At 33.0% G+C, this 11927-nt stretch overlaps 1 protein-coding gene across 1 annotated transcript; it reads left to right on the forward strand.

The window, feature by feature from the left end:
- Positions 1-1684: 1684 nt before the first annotated feature.
- LOC130048762 (uncharacterized) lies at positions 1685-6625 on the forward strand. Its single transcript, XM_056145812.1, has 6 exons — positions 1685-2007; positions 2128-2298; positions 2505-2627; positions 2711-2906; positions 3024-3266; positions 6622-6625. The coding sequence occupies exons 1-6, from the start codon at positions 1836-1838 to the stop codon at positions 6623-6625; spliced, it is 909 nt and encodes a 302-aa protein (XP_056001787.1). The 5' UTR covers positions 1685-1835.
- Positions 6626-11927: the final 5302 nt, after the last annotated feature.

An 11927-nucleotide genomic window follows, 5' to 3' on the forward strand; every position in this document is an offset into this window, starting at 1 on the left:
CAGTTTTGTGCATTATATTGTAAAATGTTTGAAAACAACTTGTATATTGTGTAAACCCAGGTACATCTGTTGGTCGAAGCACAAACTGTCACTGACTCCGACATTTACACGTTTTCCAGAATAAAATATGAATGCTTGCAAAGAGAAGTCGATGAAGGCTATGCCTCTCGACTTCTCTAAAGAGAATAGGCTTCAATATTCAGTCAGTACTGGCTTTAATGCTCTTAATATTTGTCCCTCATTTACCTCTCCTTCAACTTAATTACACCACATAATGTACTTGTTGACAGAGAATACTATTCTTCTTCCTGTATGGTACTTTACCACTTCAAGTGTATTTTTGTACCGTATGATGCAAGGACGCCTTATGTGATTAATATAAATATAAACACTAAAGTCGTCCTTACATCACGCATGCGCGGTCTTCTTAACTCATACATAATAAATCATCCATTATTTTATTTTCAATATTTTCATTTATTGTCAGGTGCAATAAAATTATATCGTACAAATATTTTATTGTTTCATCATTTCGTAAACCTTCCCCATTAAGATATATTTTGACAATGTCCCTAATGTTCAGAAATAGTTAGGCCTGTCACGTGATTCGCCAATGATGAAAATGACCCGGTAAAAGAGACGTTATATAAAATAAATACCGATAATTTTTATTTAATGAGTGATTAATGAGAAATGATATATATAATAGTTTAAGTAATAAGTGGTACTACCAATCATGTTGCATACTAGATTGAACTCGAACTAAGTTACAAGCTATCGGCGCCGAACTATAATACTAGCGATTCGTTATATAGCAGGTCCAGTCCAAAGACTATTTCTACCTACATAGGTACTTATAGCTACGTAGGTATTTAAACCTACTTCAGGTAGCTATTTTTTACCTACTTTTTCATTTACTTGCATTTCGTGGCCAAACGCAGGAACGGCGCAATATGGCGTGTACCAAATTTCTTGATTCACTTACACTGACGATGAATACCACAAAAATATTGGACAAAAATGATTACTTTCTAACTTTTCAATAACAGCACCCAGTTCCATTTTCTATGAGTTTAGGAACAAAGCTACATGAGAAAAAGTGTAGAATGTCTAACAAATCTGTATTGATTTTAAAGTTTACCTTCATGCAGTTTTCTCTACCGGCACACTTTAGAGGTTTTTAAAGACTAAATGACAATATTTTTAAATCGAGTTACATCTGCATGTATCACGATTTTAGGTAGGCATGTGACATATAATTTTGTTACGAATTGGACAGGGAACATTTTTTTTTATACAGTTTGTCATGCTATCCCATGACCCCAACGAGATCGTAAGAAAGCGTACATGTGCAAAAAAATAGCTATTTTCTTATAACTTTGCAAGGCATTATAAATAATTTTTATATGTTCTGAAAGCAGAGAATATATGCTTTCAAAAATATCAAAAATAGTGCATTCATACGGGAGATTAAAAAAATCGTATCGAGGGGGAAAATGGCCTTGCGACAAAGCGTTGCATCATATTTAGACGAAGCCATCTTTCACTTTAAATGCTTGTATTAATTCAATGGTTTTATTTACTTAATTGATTTTTACATAGTTAAAAAATAGAGAAAATTTCCAAAAATATGATCTATAGGGAGTCAAGTCAACTCGTACCCTGACCGACTCGTATCCAGGTCAACTCGTACCCAAAAGGTAAAAGTCAACTCGTACCCAAGAATCTGGTTACGAGTTGACTCCTCATTGTCAATGTCCTGTGGGGTAAGCATTTTCAGAGTTACTGTAAACAATTTTTTTACTTGTTCGATTTCTTCTTAAATATTGGTACAAATGTATATCATCTCAAATCTAGGACATGTGTATTTTCAAATTAGGCTGGGGCAGAGCTGTAGTCATATTGGAAGCTTACTTTTTGCATTGAGCCATGCCAAACCCCAGGAAAGCTGCACAAGTATGCCTTGCAAATGGGTGGTACCCACAGCAAGGTCTAACAAACCCAACGGTAAGTAGATTAGTAAGTAACTAAATTTGATATATGGTATGACTATTTACAGATAACCAAATAAACATATGAACTTTGTAGCACTTTAACCGACTAGTAATAGAAAACCCATATAATCAGGTCCATTAGAAACCTTGAGCCGAAGGAAGTCCAAAGAGGATAAGACAGACAGCGACACCAATGACATAGAGAATACTTCATTTGACCCTCGCCATACCACTCACAGAGACTTTGACTTAAATGCTACACTCCTTCAGTTGAGAAATTTGAAGGAAATTTTTCCAAGTACAGGTACATGAATAGTAATTGGCATTTATCTTGAAAACTTTCATTCTAAACATTTTTTCTTCTTCTATTAATAAATATCAGCTAGTGTCTCAGTTCGGAAGGAAAATGTAAAGAAAACAAACTGTCAATTACTTGAAAGACACAGTACATAGTTTGAAATTGTTTTCAGGTTCTATGATTATAATTTTGCTAACAAAATGATATTTCAGGTATGAGTCATTTGTGGAACATCCCAGATGATGTCCCAATAGCTGAGAGGGAGATAGAGGTGGAAACATATGAAGATCCATTAGAAACGGCATCCAAAGCACTGATCTTGTCAAAGGAGAATTGTAAGAAAAAAATGTAGAAATAACAATGAAAATATATATATCTACCATGGATATAAGATTCATTTATAAACATATCATTACAGTGCCAATCCCAATTTCAATTGATGAAAATCTGAGCGCCTATGTAGAGGAAAGGACAAGAGGTCAACGATCATGTTCCCTTTGGAGTGAACTCCACAAAGGGAGAATCACGAGTTCTCTCTTTGGTGCCATTTTAAATGCTGGACCTAACCCCAGGAACCTTGTGGACCAAATTATTAATGGGTCCAGTTTGCAAAGGTTTAGAAATTAAAATATTTACTATTATAAACATGAATTTACTATAATAATTCAGTATTTCAACTAACTTCTATTTTTACATATAAATTATAGTGCATATTATTCTTTATATCAAAGATATCAAACACTTCCTCGTCCAGTCCAGTGGGGTGTAGACCATGAGAAAGAAGCAGTGAAAGACTACTTGACTCTGCAGAATGCAGTCTCTGATGTGACAGTGGAGGCATCTGGGCTTACCATTTACCCATCTCATGCATTTTTAGGTGCAAGCAGTGATGGATGGGTAAATGATAAGTCCATGTCCATGGGAAATCAGAGAGGGGTGAATTTCAAATGCAGGAAATGGCAAAAAAACCTACTGCATTGCACCCCCCCCCCCCCCACTTTTGATTTTAAAAAAAATTGGCACCTGAAGTATGGATATTACTACGCCCCCCTTTGAGGGATGAGATAGACTGGGAATTCATACATTTCAGAGAAATTATTGCCACCAAAAAAAAATTATCAAAAAAAAAAAAAAGGGAGAGGAGGGATAGTAATATCCATACTTCAGGTGCCTGTGCTGTATTTCACTAAATAGCTTACTGTATTACACCAAATAGCCTACTGTATTTCACTAAATAGCTTACTGTATTACACCAAATAGCCTACTGTATTTCACTAAATAGCTTACTGTATTACACCAAATAGCCTACTGTATTACACCAAATAGCCTACTGTATTACACCAAATAGCCTACTGTATTACACCAAATAGCCTACTGTATTACACCAAATAGCTTACTGTATTACACCAAATAGCCTACTGTATTACACCAAATAGCTTACTGTATTACACCAAATAGCCTACTGTATTACACCAAATAGCCTACTGTATTACACCAAATAGCCTACTGTATTACACCAAATAGCTTACTGTATTACACCAAATAGCCTACTGTATTTCACTAAATAGCTTACTGTATTACACCAAATAGCCTACTGCATTACACCAAATAGCTTACTGTATTACACCAAATAGCTTACTGTATTACACCAAATAGCTTACTGTATTACACCAAATAGCCCAATCTCTCATACAGAGCACTGTAAGGATCAACAACTCTGTATGAGAGATTGCAAATAGCCTACTGTATTACACCAAATAGCCTACTGTATTACACCAAATAGCCTACTGCATTACACCAGATGGCCCTCAGTACACAGACTGTCTTAATTACACCATTTTCCTCACCTCCTTTTAATTATTGGTTACTCATTATATTTGTGTCACAAATTAAAATAAAATGCAAATAAATATATATTATATTTGGTGTCCCCCTTTATTTTATTTATTTTTGAATGAGACACCCCCCCCTCCCCCCAGGAAATGAAGTGTGCTGGAAAAAGAAGGAAAAAATAAACATATTAAAGGACACAACGCATGTTTCTAAACTTTTTCATTTTTTCAGCAAAATTTATTCTTTTTATGCCTAAGACTACTTTAAATGTGTTTTAAATGAAATATTTTGCGTAGTTTTCGAGTTTGAAAGCGATGAAATTCAAATCTTGCGATATGCCTATTTTCTTTCGCTATTTTACGCGCCATTATGTGTGACGTCATATGCGTCCTCGGGTTTGAAAACATCTATTACCCATTTCATAAACAGATTACATTTAATCGACAAAAAACCAATTATCACGTTAATGGCTTGTAAAAAATAATGCATTAAGATGTTTTGTGCCGTGCTCGGGTGTACTAGTTGTCGGTAGATAGTATTTAGACTGAGTATTTTTCAATTTTTCGAAGAATGGTACGAGAAAAAAGACGTGGATAATTTTTTTTGTTGGAGCAAGAACTTTACCTTATAAAACACACCCAGTCACCTTTTCAAAAACCGCTTGGACAGAGACCCTGATAAACTGCGAAAAAATGGATATATCGAAGCTATAAGCACTGGTAGACCTATAGCAAACATTCTGTTTTGCTCTTCAAATTCAATACACACTCGGATCAACTGACCTTCACCTTGTAACAACATATATCGACGATACAATGTAACTTCTACCAACTGGTAGCTTTACAAAAAAAATTAAAGATACAAAATAATTGAACTTTTAATTATACAAATAATAGAATATTGTATTTCCTAACTTTAAATTGAATTATAAAATTATTTCCTTGTTGAACTCGTAGCATCTTGACTCGTGCGTCAGTATAACGCCGTGCTCCCACTTTGTAATTCCTAAAAACGTGCAGATCACAATTCAAAAATAGTAATAAGATTGCTTTATCAAAATAAAATAATGTGATTACCATTTTAAATTTGATTATTTTTATTGATTTGTGTGTGTGTTGTCTTTTTCTTTCTTCCCGAAATGCACTCGTGACAATAACTTGGCATAGGGAGATTGGTAAAGTTGGCTACTAGTAACCAGCTACTAGTAACTGGCTACTTAAAAAGAGAAAAGTTGGTTACTAGTAGCCAGCTACTTGAACCAGGAAAAGTTAGCTACTAGTAGCCAGTTACTAGTAGCTAGCTACTAAAAGTAAGAAAAGTTAGCTACTCGTAGCCAGCTACTACAAAATATAAAAGTTATAATTACTGATAGCCAGCTACCAGATAAAGGTTAATGAGTTTGAAAATTATTATCTATCAGATTTATTTCTAAAGAGGACGAGGAGTCGTATGATATTTCAAGCTCAATTATCCCCAATTACATAACGTTGCAATACAAAATACGAATAAACTTTTTCAACTGAGTGTTTACTTTTAAAATGATACGGATTGAATTCAGACCTTCATTCATTTGATATACCATCCATTTGGAGATATCTGCTACTTTTACAATTTGATTCGAGTTACCCTGAAATTTCAACATTTGTATGAATACCGTAAGAAACTTTATGTTTGTATTAGATATCTGACGAATTTACAACTATACATATGGCAAGAAGTGATAGATGGTGTTTTGATACGCCACATATTTTCAGATATCGCTCTTTAGGAAATCAGTTACTTACACATTTTGATTATCGGTACAATGAAAATTCAAGATCTGTGTGAATACTCCGTGTTTATATCATATATTTAACTAACTTACAACGATACGTATGGCGAGTAGTGATATTGGGTATCGTGATATGTCATGAATTTTCAGATGTCACGCTTAAGGAAGTCAACTACTTATACCTTTTGATGGCAGGTAACCTGAAATTTCAAGTTTTTCGCAAATATCTTAAGGCACGTTATGTTTGTATTAGATATCTCATTAATTTACCAATATTCATGTAAAGAGGAGTGGTATTAGATATCTTCATCAGCCATCAAGTTTCAGATATCACCATTAAGGAAGTCAGCTACTTATACCTTTTGATTCCGGGTAACCTGAAATTTCAAGTTTTTCATAAATATCTTAAAGAACTCCTTGTTTGTATTAGATATCTGACTAATTTACAACTATCCATATGAAGTGGAGTGGTATTAGGTATCTTGATATGCCATTAATTATCAGATATCACCCTTAAGGAAGTCAGCTACTTATACCTTTTGATTGAAGGTAACATAAATTTCAAGTTTTTTATCAATATTTTAAGGAAGTCTGTGTTTGTATTAGATATCTGACTAATTTACAATTATCCACGTGAAGAGGAGTGATATTAGGTATCTTGACATGCCATCAATTTTCAGATATCACCCATAAGGAAGTCAACTACTTATACCTTTTCATTGCAGGTAACCAGAAAATTCAAGTTTTTAGAAAATATTTTAGAAGCTCCGTGTTTGTTTTAGATATCTGATTAATTTACCAATGCACATATGACAAGATCTGATATTAAGTATCTTGATATAACATCAATTTTCAGATATCACCATTAAGGAAGTCAGCTACTTATACCTTTTGATTCCGGGTAACCTGAAATTTCAAGTTTTTCATAAATATCTTAAAGAACTCCTTGTTTGTATTAGATATCTGACTAATTTACAACTATCCATATGAAGTGGAGTGGTATTAGGTATCTTGATATGCCATTAATTATCAGATATCACCCTTAAGGAAGTCAGCTACTTATACCTTTTGATTGAAGGTAACATAAATTTCAAGTTTTTTATCAATATTTTAAGGAAGTCTGTGTTTGTATTAGATATCTGACTAATTTACAATTATCCACGTGAAGAGGAGTGATATTAGGTATCTTGACATGCCATCAATTTTCAGATATCACCCATAAGGAAGTCAACTACTTATACCTTTTCATTGCAGGTAACCAGAAAATTCAAGTTTTTAGAAAATATTTTAGAAGCTCCGTGTTTGTTTTAGATATCTGATTAATTTACCAATGCACATATGACAAGATCTGATATTAAGTATCTTGATATAACATCAATTTTCAGATATCACGCTTAAGGAAGTCAGCTACTTATACCTTTTGATTCCAGGTATCCTGAAATTTCAAGTTTTTCATAAATATCTTAAAGAACTCTGTGTTTGTATTAGATATCTGACTAATTTACAACTATCCATGTGAAGTGGAGTGATATTAGATATCTTGATATGCCATCAATATTCAGATATCATGCTTAAGGAAGTCAGCTACTGATACCTTTTCATTGCAGGTAACCTGAAATTTCATTATTTTCATAAATATCTTAAGGAACTCCTAGTTTGTATTAGATATCTGACTAACTTACAACTATCCACGTCAAGAGGAATGATATTAGGTATCTTGATATGCCAACAATTTTCAGATATCACGCTTAAGGAAGTCAGCTACTTATACCTTTTGATTCCCGGTAACCTGAAAATTGAAGTTTTCCATATATATCCTTAGGAACTCTGTGTTTGTATTAGATATCTGACTAATTTACAATTATCCATGTGAAGAGGAATGACATTAGGTATCTTGATATGCCATCAATTTTCAGATATCACGCTAAAGGAAGTCAGCTACTTATTCCTTTTCATTGCAGGTAACCTGAAATTTCATGTTTTTCATAAATATCTTAAGGAACTCCTAGTTTGTATTAGATATCTGACTAACTTACAACTATCCACGTCAAGAGGAATGATATTAGGTATCTTGATATGCCAACAATTTTCAGATATCACGCTTAAGAAAGTCAGCTACTTATACCTTTTAATTTCAGGAAACCTAAAATTTAAAGTTTTTAGCAAATATTCTATGGAACTCTGTGTTTGTATTAGATATCGTATTAATTTACCAGTGCACATATGACAAGGAGTTATATTAGGTATCTTGATATGCCATCAATATTCAGATGTCACGCTTAAGGAAGTCAGCTACTTACACCTTTTGATTCTAGGTAACCTAAAATTTCAGGTTTTTCGAAAATATCCTAAGAAACTCTGTGTTTGTGTTAGATATTTCATTGATTTACCATCTCACATATTACAAGGAATGATATTAGGTATCTTGATATCACCCTTAATGAAGTCAGTTACTTATACCTTTTGATTCCTGGTGACTTGAAATTTCAACTTTTTCGTAAATATCTTAAGTAACTCTGCTTTTGTATTAGATATCTGACTAACTTACAACTATTCACATGAAGAGGAGTGATATTAGGTATTTTGATATACAATTTATTTTCAGATATCACCCTCAAGGAAGTCAGCTACTTATACCTTTTGATTCAAGTTGTTCGTAAATATCTTGAGGAATTATGCGTTTGTATTAGATATCTGACTAACTTACAACCATCCACGTGAAGAGGAGTGATATTAGGTATCTTGATACCTATTATCACACCTCTTCACGTAGATAGTAGTTAACTAGTCAGATATCTAACAAAAACACAGAGTTCCTTAAGCTATATACAAAACAATTTAAATTACAGGATGTCTGGAATGAAAAGGTATAAGTAGCTGACTTCGTCGAACGTGATATCTGAAAATTGATCGCATATCAAGACAGTTCATATAAAGCCCTGTAATATCAGCAAAAAAAATTAGTCAGATATCTAACATATCTATCTGAAAATTGATGGCATATCAAGATACTTGATATCACTCCTCTTCACGTGGATAGTAGATAATTAGTCTGATATGTAATACAAACACAGTTCCTTAAAAGATATCTACAAAACATTTGAAATTTCAGATAACCAGGAATCAAAAGGTATAAGTAGCTAACTTCCTTTAGCGTGATATCTGAAAATTGATGGCATATTAAGATACTTAATATCACTCCTTGTAATATGTGAGATGGTTAATTAATGATGTATCTAATACAAAAGCAGAGTTCCTTAAGATATGTACGGAAAACTTGAAATTTCAGGTTGCCTAGAATTAAAAGCTATAAGTAGCTGACTTCCTTACTCCTGATATCTGAAAATTGATTGATGGCATATTAAAATACTTAATATCACTCCTTGTCATATGTGTGATTGTAAATTAATGAGATATCTAACACAAACACAGAGTTCCTTAACATATTTGCGAAAACCTGACATTTTAGGCTATCTGGAATCAAAAGGTATATGTAGCTGACTTCCTTATGGGTGATATCTGAAAATTGATGGCATATCAAGATACCTAGTATCACTCCTCTTGACTTTGGTAGTTGTAAATTAGTCAGATATCTAATACAAACGCAGAGTTCCTTAAGATATGTACGGAAGACTTGAAATTTCAGGTTACCTAGAATCAAATGGTATAAGTAGCTGACTTCCTTAAGAGTGATATCTGAAAATTGATGGCTTATAAAGATATCTAATACCACTACTCTTCATGTGAATATTGGTAAAATAATGAGAAATCCAATACAAACATGAAGTGCCTTAAGATATTTGCAAAAACTTTGAAATTTCATGTTACCTGCAATCAAAAGGTATACGTAGCTGACTTCCTTAAGGGTGACATCTGAAAATTGATGGCATATCAAGATATCTAATATTCCTTCTCTTCGCATGGATAGTTGTATGTTAGTCAGATACAACTGTATCTAATACAATCACAGAGTTCTTTAAGATATTTATTAGAAAACTTGAAATTTCAGGTTACCAGGAATCAAAAAGTATAAGTAGCTGACTTCTTTAAGCCTGATATCTCAAAATTGATGTTATAACAAGATACCTAATATCAGATCTTGTCATATGTGCATTGGTAAATTAATCAGATATCTAAAACAAACACGGAGCTCCTTAAAATATTTTCTAAAAACTTGAAATTTCTGATTACCTGCAATGTAAAGGTATAAGTAGCTGACTTCCTTATGGGTGATATCTGATAATTGATGGCATATTAAGATACCTAATATCACTCCTCTTCACGTGGATAATTGTAAATTAGTCAGATATCTAATACAAACAAGGAGTTCTTTAAGATATTTATGAAAAACTTGAAATTTCAGGTTACCCGGAATCAAAAGGTATAAGTAGCTGACTTCCTTAAACGTGATATCTGAAAATTGATGGCATATTAAGATACTTAATATCACTCCTTGTCATATGTGAGATGGTAAATTTATGAGATATATAATACAAAGACAGAGTTCCATAAGATGTTTGCGAAAAACCTGAAATTTTAGACTACCTGGAATCAAAAGGTATATGTAGCTGACTTCCTTATGGGTGATATCTGAAAATTGATGGCATATCAAGATAACTAGTATCACTCCTCTTCACTTTGATAGTTGTAAATTAGTCAGATATCTAATATAAACACAAATTTCCTTAAGATATCTACGAAAATCTTGAAATTTCAGGTTACCAGGAATCAAAAGGTATAAGTAGCTGACTTCCTTAATGGTGATATCTGAAACTTGATGGCTGATGAAGATATCTAATACCACTCCTCTTTACATGAATATTGGTAAATTAATGAGATATCTAATACAAACATAACGTGCCTTAAGATATTTGCGAAAAACTTGAAATTTCAGGTTACCTGCCATCAAAAAGTATAAGTAGTTGACTTCCTTAAGCGTAACATCTGAAAATCCATGACATATCACGATACCCAATATCACTACTCGCCATACGTATCGCTGTAAGTTAGTGAGATATATGATATAAATACGGAGTATTCACACAGATCTTGAAATTTCATTGTACCGATAATCAAAATGTATAAGTAACTGATTTCCTAAAGAGCGATATCTGAAAATACGTGGCGTATCAAAACACAATCTATCACTTCTTGCCATATGTATAGTTGTAAATTCGTCAGATATCTAATACAAACATAAAGTTCCTTACGGTATTCATACAAATGTTGAAATTTCAGGGTAACTCGAATCAAATTGTAAAAGTAGCAGATATCTCCAAATAGATGGTATATCAAATGAATGAAGGTCTGAATTCAATCCGTATCATTTTTAACGTAAACACTCAGTTGAAAATGTTTTGGTATTTTGCATTGCAACGTTATGTAATTGGGAATAATTGAGCATGAAATTTCATACGACTCCTCGTCCTCTTTAGAAATAAATCTGATAGATAATAATTTTCAAACTCATTAACCTTTATCTGGTAGCTGGCTATCAGTAATTATAACTTTTATATTTTGTAGTAGCTGGCTACGAGTAGCTAACTTTTCTTACTTTTAGTAGCTGGCTACTAGTAACTGGCTACTAGTAGCTAACTTTTCCTGGTTCAAGTAGCTGACTACTAGTAGCCTACTTTTCTCTTTTTAAGTAGCCAGTTACTAGTAGCTGGTTACTAGTAGCCAACTTTACCGATCTGGCATAGGGTCTAGTTGTCAACAATTTAACGTATCATAATTTGTCTAATCCAAAAATAAATAATGATTGCACTGTTTATTTTAGAAAAACAGCGCCAATTACAGATGTATAAAGGAATAACATCACCAAACAGTTTGTAGACAGCGACCCATATAAACATTATTTACTCACAATATTGCCGATTTCATACATGCTTTACTCGCTATATTTGGATATTTACATCGTTATATGTGTGCACAGGTGGCGAAAACATATAAAACTCGGAAAATTTGTCAACACCGATTTAAATGTTGCCCATGGTAAATAAATTAGGCCCCTAAAAGTTGAGTTTTTAAT

The sequence above is a fragment of the Ostrea edulis genome, chromosome 7 (assembly GCF_947568905.1).
Source record: "Ostrea edulis chromosome 7, xbOstEdul1.1, whole genome shotgun sequence".
Lineage (NCBI taxonomy): Eukaryota > Metazoa > Mollusca > Bivalvia > Ostreida > Ostreidae > Ostrea > Ostrea edulis.

What these genes read in the sequence shown, in the direction of transcription:
- LOC130048762 (XM_056145812.1), top strand. Translation starts at nt 1,836, where the DNA reads ATGTATATCATCTCAAATCTAGGACATGTGTATTTTCAAATTAGGCTG. An exon ending in AAGGTCTAACAAACCCAACG is followed by an intron (nt 2,008 to 2,127) that starts GTAAGTAGATTA and finishes CCATATAATCAG; the next exon opens with GTCCATTAGAAACCTTGAGC. An exon ending in AATGGGTCCAGTTTGCAAAG is followed by an intron (nt 2,907 to 3,023) that starts GTTTAGAAATTA and finishes TTTATATCAAAG; the next exon opens with ATATCAAACACTTCCTCGTC.